This window comes from Dromaius novaehollandiae, chromosome W, assembly GCF_036370855.1.
Source record: "Dromaius novaehollandiae isolate bDroNov1 chromosome W, bDroNov1.hap1, whole genome shotgun sequence".
Lineage (NCBI taxonomy): Eukaryota > Metazoa > Chordata > Aves > Casuariiformes > Dromaiidae > Dromaius > Dromaius novaehollandiae.
Genome location: NC_088130.1, coordinates 36,061,400 through 36,073,800, shown reverse-complemented (window position 1 = coordinate 36,073,800; position 12,401 = coordinate 36,061,400). Strand labels below are relative to the sequence as shown.

Below are 12,401 nucleotides of genomic sequence, written 5' to 3'. Positions count from 1 at the left end.
AGTGACCAGCTTATGAACTACCCAAGTTGCCTAAGCTGAACACTGGGACGCTAATCCTCCAAAATTTCTGCAATGTTTAAAATGTAATTAGCTTCAACACTCTTGACAATTCCTTGGCTTGCTCTTTTATAACACTTCAGGTTCATCTGCCATTCACTCCAGCATCCATATGATTCACTGTCTGCAGCTGCTCCTTTCCTAAGCCATTCCACTCAGTAATGCTGGATGACCAAAGACCATCTTGTATGGTCACTCAAATTCAATGTCTCTCCAACCCATATCATGGTATCCAAGCATCTCTGTGATATCTAAATAGCTATACAACCACTGGATACAATTAGGAGATTTCTAAATGTGGCTTTCTCAGGGGTGCTCACTTTTACATCAAATCTATTTAATAGCAAGTCCCCTGACATTCAGTTCACATAAGCAAGCTTATAATTGTGCTTGTGTATTACCCCTTGAAAGTTTGGGGGGAGCTGCTTTGGTCCTCAGCCAAATGATAGAATGACAGAGATGAAAGAAAAGATCTCTGTCAAACAAGTTTTTGGCAACAGGATGTAACAGGCATACACTTTCTTTCTCTCTACTGTCACAACATCAAGGTAGCAAAACAGTCTTCGACACTGCTCTCTCTCCTTAGTAAAGGGACTCCAGCCATTTCTCCCCTAGAATTTAATTTCACTACAGTTTTCATGTCTTCTTACTGTGACCTATGTGGAAATGCATTTACTACACAAGAGTGTCAGTTGCCATACAGTAAAATATCTATCTTCTGAGTAGCAAGGACAACACTATATGAAATACATATTAAACCTATCCTGAGTATGTAAAGCTAGCTTCTTATGATGCACAACTACAATGAGAGTCACTCAATAAAACCACAACTGACCTGTTTCAACTACCTAACCAGACACTTTCTTTCCGTGTAATTTTTCAAGTTAAAATTAGCTAAAGTGTTCTTATAACTTTGAGATTCTTGTAAGATCTTGTCCATCATTCTCACCTAAGATCTTAGAATCTCAAACTCAATTCCATGCTGGTTCAACAGAGCTCAAAATTGAGTAACTTGCAAAAGACTTTCTATAGCTTAATAAGAGTTCACCAGATCAACTGAAGATAATCACATCCTCACATGAAATTTTCGTTATTTGCAATATTTCTTGGGCACTAATCCTAAAGGATTGCCAAGTTTAAAATGGAGTTTTATTTTCCCATACATGAAGTATAATTTCCAGAAAATATATTGACAAAATTAGTAATGCAATGTTTGAAAAAAGCACCACATGGATTTTCACCAAGCCTTTCAGAAATACACAATTTTAAGTGGAAAAACAGCATCTATCAACACTATATAACAAAAGATATTTTTCAACTAATATATTTGTAGAAATCCAATTTTTACATTAGAGTTTGAAGGTGTATTTTTTTCCTCTCTTCTGAAAGATAATTTAGAGAGTAAATGTCTGATGCAAGCACTTTAAATTCAATGTTTGGTTAGCTTACTTGTAGGTCCAGCCAGCTCCATATACTTCCAAACTTGAAAACTACTACCTATAAGATGTCACTTCATTTTTTTTTTCCTGAAGAAAATGATTATACTAAATCACTTAGGTCCTGTTATTTTTTCTAACATAAAATAAACCAGAAAACTTTAGAAAACCAACATGGAAATCAATGTCATGAAAATACTTTTCCCACTAACATTCTACAGTGAAAAAGATTTTTAAAAGCTGTAATTTGGTTACAAAAAAAGAAAACATAAGTGGCACAAAACTGAAATGCTACCTCCCAGAAACTAAAAATACAAAAGCACCAGTCAACTTTTTTCAAAGGATAATTATGAAAATTATAAAATTAGTGGATTTCTTATTCTGTTACTCCTCATTGCAGATTGTATTTTTTATATTGTCTTATGAAACTATTGATAATGGTCACTATTAGACAAAAAGCACTAAAGACTAATAGTCTCTTCCAGTATTGTAACTCTCAGATTCTAATCCATATTTATATCAAACTAGTTTCCATTTCTTAATTTTAATAATTGATTCTGAAATGTCTCATCTATGTAATAAGAAGGCAAAAAGACTCATACCCTTTAATGCAGTAGTCTTTTCTTTTTCATCTGGGCCTCCTTGCTGGAGCTGAGCCATCCTTACCCAAACTGTTAACAAAATTAAAGCACTGAAGTAAATATACATCAATCTTCAAAGGATGATCTGAAAATGAACAGGAGTTCGGAATTAGGCAAAATTCTTCTACTTCAAAAGTCACTTGTTACTGCATATATCACAAAAATAGAACTTGTTTCAAAATCAAAACTTCCCAGAAAGATTATGATAAATCCCTATGATACAAAAATTAAAATCGACTTTTTCCTTCTTCAAAACTTACATTGAACATGCTAAGGTCCCATCACACCATGATGAGTTAAGAAGTTTTGCAACAAAGTATAACACACATTCCTCTATAAGGTTTGGTCAAAGATTCAAGTTCACAAGAATGAAGACTAGCTTCTTCCCAAACCTAGCAAACTTCTATCTAATTGATGTTCCTATTTGCCATTCTCAAGTAAGACCAGTAAATAATAAGCCTTTTGGAGAAGCAGCACACTTGTAAGTCCAAAGCAGAAGACATACCCAAAACATGATCGACAGAACTTCCACAATCTCTACAATTTTTTTTTCTTCTTCACTTAACTCCACTTATTATTCTTACTGTATCATACAGTTTAAGGTTTTAGTAAAACTGCATAGAACAAATTGGTTTAAACCATTATCTGTGCTGAAATTTTAAAGAGCAGACTGATGTCCAGCTATATAGAACCCTCGATATATCAAGGTGGGAATCCACATGCAAAATATATTTCTAAATTTTTCCTGTTGCGTAGAAGGCAGCCCGTACATCCTAGTCTGCAATCTCTTTCATCTCAAATCCGACACCAAGGGAGCAAAGTACCCTATGACAATCACCACTTCTTCCTCCTCAATAAAAAGACTTCTATGCCTTGATTCCTTTTTCCCTTCATCTTTTTTGGTTCTTTGTTTTATCTGTCAGTCACTATCAACTTATTTTATTCTTCTACCCAATATATTTTATCCTGGATGAGTCTGCATGAACTGTATCTCAGAAGCAATTTGCAGCTTCCGAACAAAGAGCGACAGGATCCACTTTACCCAACTGCTGGCTCTCTGAGATTTACAACTGTAAGAAAGAACCACCAGTTTCTTTTAAGTAACCATTATAACAGAGGAAAAAATTAAAAAAAGAAAAAAAAGAAATAAAGCATGATAAAGATATGGTGGGTGATTATTCTGTATTTCCTTTAGAGAAAACTTATGAAATATTATTCTCAATTAAAAAAATACACATAGCAATTTGAGGAGTTGAGAGTAACTAAAGGGAGAAAAAAAAATTCTTAAAACTTGGGTTTCAAGACAGCCCAAAAATCCATCATATAGGGGATTGACCCAGGGGAAACCCTGACACCTTCCTTTGCTCTTGTGCAGAAAGCTGTTCAGATTAAGCTGATGGGAAATGACAGTACTCTGTCAAAAGTCTCAGATACGATTGCACCAGGACATCTCCTCTTTCCTCTGAAACTGCTACTCAGACTGTGCACCTTTTAAATCATGGTGCAATTCAACATGATTCAGTTACAACATACATGTTTTAGCCAATACTTCAATCTTACTAGCACTCATAATAAGTGTAATCAACAAAAATAACAAAACCAGAGATGTTTTAGTATTTTCTAGCATGTAACCTACTTGATATAAATATTAAAATGACTCAAATGTCAATTCACATGCATGGCATTTACAAAACGTTTTTCTGAGATACTTTCAAATAGTTCACAGACAAAAGATCACCAGATATAAAATCCTGTCCTTCATCAGGATGTACATTTACAACACAACATGTAAATTTCAGGAAAGCATTAAAAAAAAAAAAATAAAAAAATCAAAGAAACCCACCAAGGTTAGAATTTCTAGAAGTGCTACTACAAACTCACAGTGGTAGCTCAGGTGAGAAATATTTTAGTCATACAATTCATCTTCCCTACCCAACACCTGAAAATTCCTATCCAAATATAGTTAACATGGTTACAAATTACATACAGGTGCTCAAAGGCTTGTTATAGTGCAAGGAAAGAAATACAAAATTTATCTCAACACAGATCCACGTTAATGAATTTATCCCCCCCCACACACATTAACCAATACACTGACCAACAGCGCAACAATGCTGTATTTAACACTGAAGTCAAGGAGACAACTCCTGGCATTTTGCTCCTACAGTGGGTGCCTGGGTTCATTTATCGGATGAAGACCTCGCCACTGAGGAAACAGTAGATAGCTTAGAGGTTCACCTGCTTCGCTAGAAGTGCAAAAAGACACAAACATCACCACCTCAACCCCAAATCTGGCTTTAAGAGAGAAAATTTCCTGTTCTTTCTGAAAAAGTAAAAAACTGTAACAGCAGCCACTGGAGGGAGGACTTGATATTAGAATGAGGATGAAATAAGCACACAGTATTTTCTGTACTGTTTGTCTGAACACAGCATTTTGTTGAATCCTTCATTGATACTTGTTTAAATGACGAATACAAGAAATTGGACGAAAGGGTTGGATTTCCTTTTTTTGACAAACAGACATTGAATCAACTAGAGTTTGATGGTGCAGAAATGAACAGTGGGGAAATTATAAAGCTCTCTGAATGGTTACTTATAGGCAAAAGTAGGAATTGCAGTTTATTCTAGGCTTCAGTTTCAAGCCCTGGTGATCCTGAATTCCGTACATTGACCACTCTCCGTATTTCACAAATACTCATCTTCAAATTTTTCACAATAAATATTCAGATAATTTTAAATGTGTTCTTCTGTACAATTACTTATATAAGTCTTTGTAAAAAAGGTTTCTGTGATTGTTTTTCCATTACCTATGGCAAGCACACATTCTGAAAAAAACAACAGTTACTATTTCACCTGCAGAAACATTTCAAGTAAGCATGTTTGTTTACACGGAAAGTTATATTTTTTGTATGAATCTCGCTTTCCTATGCAGATCTAAGATATGCTATCAAAAAACATCTTATGTGTATTCTGTGCCTCTGCAACCTCAGTGCCCAGCAGTACTGAAAATAATTCAGTATCAGAAACACTTTGATTTCATGATTTCACTGCTACTAATAAATGTTTTAGTTTATCAAAAACATAGGACAAAGAGAACTGCATTTGCTCCATATCCCCATTAATACAACTGCAGAACAGTGGGTTCACAAAGATATCGTCATTTAAACTAAAAAGCAAACAAAAAAAAAAAAAAAAAAACACCCAAACCCAGGCTTTTACACACTTAAGGGAACATGCATACATATTTCATGTTCTTGTTTGTAGACTGGTACCTGAAGTTTGGGCCACAGGGCTTGCTACTGTATAATGGTGCTAGTCTGCAAATCAAACTAGACACCCTACCATATATTTCAACTGAAACAAATGCACAGATACACTGATCTCTACAGAGACTTCAATTACTCTTCACTGTATAAATGCAGCTAGAAAAGTACCAGAAATTTTAGCATATGATTTTGTTCTACATTAGCAATTGCTGGAATTAAGTCAATGTTATATTGTGCAAATATTCCAAATAAAGGCCATAAATAATTGCAATTATTGCAATCCCCCTCTGGATTGGCTCAGACAAACCAAAACCCAAAAAATAAGCCTTTAATCTTTGTATTATTTTCTGCCTAATTAGATTTTTATCTATTCATGCTTATAGGGTACTACAGATGACATCAGTAAAAACTATTTCTGTTAAGGTTATACTTTCCTTCACTTATAAGACCCTACTTCCAACTGCTGATAGCTTTATCAAACTTCAGCTATTAATGCCAATTATATCCAGTCTGCTTTAGACTGAAGGTTTTGAAAAAGTTCAGCTAAAATGTCCACTTTTTTAAGAAGAAGGTTCAGAGACTATGTATCTTCTGTTCAGTTTTGCTAATGTTAATGAGCGGCTGTAGCATCTCCAAGCTGCAGACATCAGAAAGGTAGCCAGAGGATCAGCTTAGCATACAGTGCATGTCCTCTCCCGTTGTTCCCCTTAAAGCCTGCCCAGATCGGTTCAGGTGAAAATTGTTTTTTGCACATATTTAGTATAGATTTATTAAGATTTATTCCAGAAAATATACCTATTTGCCTCAAGACCTATTTACCTCTAGACAATCTCAAAAAGAGAGTGGTAGAAGCACAGGAGGGGAAGAATAAATGCTAGGAGAACAGGATATTTAACCACTAGAACTGGCAAACAAATTGGCAAAGATCTCAATGTCCCTGAATCCCAGTACATCTTTGCTTCCTACCAAATGGTGGCAGAACTTACTGATGAAGTACATGACCACAGCACAGCAGTTACCTTCTAATGTTATTCAGCCCTTACACTCAAGAAGCAGGACTCTGAGCTACGGGCATTAGCATCCCAACTTTGTCAGCAAATGTTGTTTACACAGGGCAGAGTCACCATGATTCCACGTGCTGAAATTTTAATTATTTCTGTTTAACGTTTTTGAAATGCTGGAAATGACCTCCATAAACACATGCCTGTACACATGATCAAATAAATATGTTAAAGGAATGTAAAAATAGACAGTACAACCTCAACGCAGCCTCTGAGAGGTTTACACTGATGTGCTAATCAAATGAACATCTGAGGTTCAAAATGATCTCCTAAGAATTTTTCTGCAGTAGCAATAGCTTTGAATGCATAACAGATTCTCCTAAATATGAGGTTTATCTATTAAGAACCCTACTTCTTCTATTGAGGCAGCTGGGTAGTATCTAGTGAATCAGGCAAGCAACTTCAGGGAGAGAAAAAGGGATCCTGCAGTGAAAGTGGGAGAACAGTACGTGGGAGAACTCTCCCCACTGCAAGAATTTGCGTGTTCGTATGGGACCCGACCAAGTCCTATAGAACAAAATGTTCTCAGGTAACCTCTTTCTGTACACTCCCCATTTTCTAGGCATTCAGCTTCAATTTCAGCACTCAGAACTACAGACCACTGGATCCCTGTTTTAAGAAAGTCTTTGAAGAACCATCCACAGGTCTTTCAAGTTCAGTACCCCAAGATTGGGGTACATTGATGACTAGGACATTAATTTCACCACACCTTAGTCTTCCTCCAAAAGGCCAGAAAGAATACTCCATGCATAGTAGGTGTTGGGGAAAATAAATTAATTAATGTTTATAAAGAACTTATACCTTACAATTAAAGCCTTGTAAAAAAGCTCTTATAACATTCAATAATGCTATATTCATTGCAAGATTTGGATTGTGTTGTTCAGTTAGTGCATGGGACTACATATTAAGTCATAAGGACAAAAAGAAATGCTAAGTAATAAGTATTAATTCAGGTGAACACAGTTTTGTGTAAAATGGTCTTTAATTACACAACCATATTTTGTCACAGTATACATCACAAGAATAAGTCATTTTAGCACAATATTACTTGATAATATAGCTGAAATTGCCCTGTGATGGTCTATAAAAACTGTTTTTGATGAGCTTTTAGAATGACTGCACTAGACTATCTGTTTTAACTCAACAGGATTCTGGCTTGAAGGATAAGGTGGAGAACACTGACTCTCAACAGGCTCATCTTTGTACATACTAAGGAGTTACAGAAAAATGCCAGATTTTTTTAATCTCTTTTTTAATGTCATCTTCTCTCAAGCCAATCCCATGGTTTAACTGGGAGAGGAAAAGGCCTCCGAACACAGAAAAACTCGGAGACTATTAATAGAGCCTTCTCTTAGGAAGACATTGAAGCAATTTGCAGGACAGCTAAATTTCAGCAGGACAGAAAAAGAGAGAGAGAGAGACTGGAAAATTCTAGGGAAATTATTTCTGCTTAGGCTACCATCAAAAGCTGTGAAAAAAACCCAGCCATATATGCATGTTTCTAGTACTTTAAAATCACTTTTTTTTTTTTTAAATTAACTCTGCCTTTGCTCTTAAGTAACAAATAGTTCAACTTTCAAAAGGCCTGTCTGCCATTAAGTGAAGACTCTTGAAAATAAGACAGAGAGACCAGATGGAAACACAGTGGATCCAGTAGAGTATCCCAGACCTCGGTACACAGTGACGCAGCTTTCTGTGAGATACCTGCTCTCTCCAAAGCATTCCAGCACGTGCATATGCAAAGAGTGAATACTCCCACCCAGTTTGCCTTCCCCACATCTAACACACAGATACCTTGATGACACAGAAATATTCAAAACAGATGGATGCTGTACAGAATCAAATCATCCACAAGTGAAATGAGCATGTGGGGCCACCAAAACATCAGCTCATCATCAAGACACATTATTCCAGAATCAGTCTAAAACCCCCCAGGTCTCCAGGGCATGCATACTCTCCTTTGCAGCAATGCCTGCCTCAATGATTCTGCCTTACAGCACTGCCCACAGTTTCTCCAGTTGTAGGACACCTGATTCTTCTATTTTATCATTTCTCCCAGCTTTAATAATACAGTACCTCAATTTGTTTGGTCTGTCCTCTGGCTGAGAGGCATTACATGTTATTTAGAGAGCTGAACCAAGAAGAACTGCTTCATTTCAACTATCTAGAAGGCCAAGCAAACGGCTCTGTGAAACACATGCAGCACACTGATTTGGTTCTGCTGGCTTGCCATAAAGCCATGTCACATTACTATATATATAAACAGTGTAAATAATGTAAATACATTATCCCTAAAGCTCATTATTTAAGACCAACTTCATCTTAAAATTATGATCATGTCACACTTGTATTTTTAACTTTTATATTGTATCAGTAAGTTTTGTTCTACTTTTTATTACAAAGCAATAGAAAAAACAAATAAGATAAAAAGCAGGGCAAGTAAACAGCTTTATTTTGTAAGGATTTCAGAATCGGTCAAAGAAAACCTCATTCTACTGTTTTTAAACCAGTACCATAACTACATATTTCCTTACCAGGTAAGTTTTAAAAATTGAAAATCTCATATTTACTTTAAAAATATTCCACTAATAGCCTAAATCAGTAACTGTTACCAGACTTTCCTAGATAAGCTCTGCTATTACCTAAGATGCAACCTTGCTCTGCCCAGAGCCAAGACTGCTAAACAATGAATCACAGAATAGCCTAGGTTGGAAAGGATTTCTGGAAATCATCTGGTCCAATCTTCTGTCAAAAGCAAGGCCTCAAGACCTTAGGTAATCCAGGTCCCTGTCAGACCGAATCGTGAATGTTTCCAGTGAGGGAAATTCCACCACTTCTCTAGGGAACTTAGTCCAATGTTTAACTTTCTTACATTTTTTTTTTCTTATACCCAGATACAATTTCCTCTGAAGCAACTTGTGTGCATATCCTCTTGCCCTGTCACTGGGCACCCCGTGAAGAGAGGACAACCTCTTCTTTATAACTGCCTTCTAGGTACTGGAGGACTGATTAAATCTCCTGGACCCTTCTCTTCCTTAGGTTGAAAAAATTCTTTCGACCTTTCTTCGTATGTCAAGCGTTCCAGCCCTCTAATCATCCTGGCAGCCCTTTGCTGAACCCTCTCCAAATTTTCAATGTCTCTCTTGAACTCAGGGATAAAACCAGAGAGGTGTCCTAGGTACACTCTTACTGGTGTAGCACAGGACTTGGCTGGCCAACATTCAGCTTACTGTCCAACAGGACCTCCAGCTCCCTTTCAGCAGAGCTACATCCCAGCCACCCAGACCTGGGCTACCCTGCTGCTTGCTGGTGCACAACTTAACAGGTATCGTTGTTAAAACTTAGGCAACTCTTCTTGGCTCAGTCTTCCAGCTTGCATGATGTATTACTGCTATGCTCAAATAATGATGATAATGATAATGATGAATCTATCAATTTCATTTGCACTTTTGACTTGACACTGGAATTGAACTCCAGGAGAAAAAAAATGGTGGTAACCATTCCATTTTTTTATTCTACATCCTTTCACAATACTGATAGCTTTTATTTACCACACTATTAAGTTACTCAAACAGACTGCTCAGAGTAAATTCAATTATACTGGTCACCTGACATATTTTGGTAAGTTGAACAGATGTTATCAGGCGATTCAGTTTAGCCTCAAGTCCAAATACACTGTCCTAATAGTAAACACTTAAAATGCAAGGTCTAATGAAACTTCTCTTGACCAGTCATTCTAAACCAACCTTGTAAAATTCCTTGTATGTTTTGTGGAAAACACTGCACTTCCTACCAGTAAGAACGAATCCCTACTGAGGAAGGAAACTATCTTAAATTTTGTAAAGCACTGCAGAATGGATGGTAGAGTGGAGTTCAGCCAAGTACCACCAAAGTCAAAGATATGCAGGTACAAGCAGCAGGTGCAATGGGAAGAAAGAGACTGGAGATGTAACTTAGTCTGAAAAAAAGCAACACTAGAAATCTGTAGCTTTTGCTTGGAAGACTCGTAGAGGTTCAGGCCAGGGCCCATGAAATCACCCAGAATAACTTCCTGTTAATCAGAAGTCATTATATTTCCTTCAGCTACCATTCTCTGAGATCAACAACCTGCGTTTAACAACATTTCTTCTAGAAAGGCATCCAATCTCAATTTGAAGTCATTAAGAGATAAAGAGTCCAGCACTTCCTTATATAAAATATTTAGTTGAAAGGTTAGGCACTCTCTTCTGTAGTTTATTTCCAGTTTGAATAACTCTGGCTTCAGGCTTCAGTCATTGGTTGCTATTATTATGCTTTTGTATGCTAAATTCTGTCTTCCTATTTTTTCCCTTACTTGATTAGATGTTACAATCAAGTCATATTATGCTTTTTTTCTGATAAACAAGTTGAGCAGCGTCTCTCACTATAAAATTTTTGTGTTAACCCCCAAGTCATTTTTCCCAGTTTCTGTGACCTTTTAATTTTTTCAGTACTAAGTGACAACATTATGCAAGCCAAACAGAGCTACAGTGGTGGATTCACAGGGAAGAGTCCCTCATCTTTCCCAATTTCTTTATTTTAGTTCTAAAAATCTGATTTACCTTCCTAAAACATTTCGAGATTCTGTAGACCTAACTTACCAAATGACTGCATTATACCAAATACACCTAAATTCTTTGTTATTTGTCATTGGCTTGACAATAAATTTTACTGGTAATGATTTTACAATATTTCCTGGGATCACTGCTAAAGCAGTATTTACTGAAGACCATCACTCCTGAAAACTGCTACTTGAGCTTTTTCAGAAAGACATTAAATGCCTCAGTAAGTGGCTAATTAACTCAAACTAAACAATCTTCAAGTTCGAATGAGATTATCCTAAAGTACTCAGTTTACATAATCTTAAATCTACTATCCTGAAATAGTAAATTTAATCAAGCAAACTCAGAAACTGAAAGAACAAAACAAAGTCTATTGTCATTTAATTATTCATTAATAGAATTTTCCGTTATGATTCCACTATTTTACCCAAGTTTTGACAGTCAGCTAAGCAGTCTATAATTGCCTGAGTTGACCCATCGTCTTCTATCAAATATTGACACACATCAGCACCTCTCTCATCTTCTAAAATATTCTTATCATTCCATGTATTTAAAATGAGTATCAATGAAGAGAGGACTTCCTTTAATGCCTCTTTTATTGTTCTTTGTGTCCAAGTTAATAAATAATCTCTCTCACAAATGACAATGAGTGACTGCTAAAACTAAGTGTCACAGGAAGTAGTAGACTCTTCAGTTCTCAATGATTTCAGCTAGAGCTTGGATGCCTTCTTAGAAGGAATGTGCAGTTAAACGGAACCTACTGATTTGAATAGTGATAGCTGAAAAATAAACTCCTACAACAGAGTTTATCCACGAAGAACAGTAATTATAGGAAAAAAGTAAATGATCTATTGTGTTATTCTACCTTTATGTCACCTTAAGAGCAGATAGATAAAGCCTAACCTTAAAAAGTCACAAAAACAAAATATATAGATACTAAGGTCTGTCCATATTAAGGTACTTAACTTTTACATCAGCCTCTACAGTAGCTGATCACATTGCTTCCTGAGTCTACATGAAAATTAATGCAAGAAAAGCAAAGTACATGATACGGTATGTTGCTCTGGAAAAAATACGAACCAACACCAGCATCGTCCAGTGTAACAAGAGACTACTGAAAACCATATTATAAGGCAACACAAACAGTCTGTCACGTAACTGATGAACTTCAAGAATATCTACAGGCATTGCAATAACAGTAGCTTATTCTTATGTAAATAAGAGTCTGTATTTAAAAATGAAATGAAAGCTATACTGAGCATTATAAGGTCATGTCAGCAGCATAAACACAGTCCATAAAGAAGACAATCACATCACTAGCAAGAAAATTTACAGCATGGCAAAAAAATGTTTTAAGAAT

At 36.1% G+C, this 12,401-nt stretch overlaps 1 protein-coding gene across 5 annotated transcripts in view; it reads right to left on the bottom strand.

Moving 5' to 3' along the window:
* LOC112980274 (cotranscriptional regulator ARB2A homolog) overlaps positions 1–12,401 on the bottom strand; it is a 275,231-nt gene that overhangs the window by 250,494 nt on the left and 12,336 nt on the right. For 4 of the 5 annotated variants that reach the window (XM_064499853.1, XM_064499856.1, XM_064499851.1 and 1 more), the window contains exon 2: positions 2,096–2,219. In XM_064499853.1, coding sequence (XP_064355923.1) covers positions 2,096–2,201 — 106 coding nt within the window. In that variant the 5' untranslated portion in view covers positions 2,202–2,219. The remainder of the gene's footprint in view (positions 1–2,095; positions 2,220–12,401) is intronic. The other variant, XM_064499852.1, reaches the window with a different exon arrangement.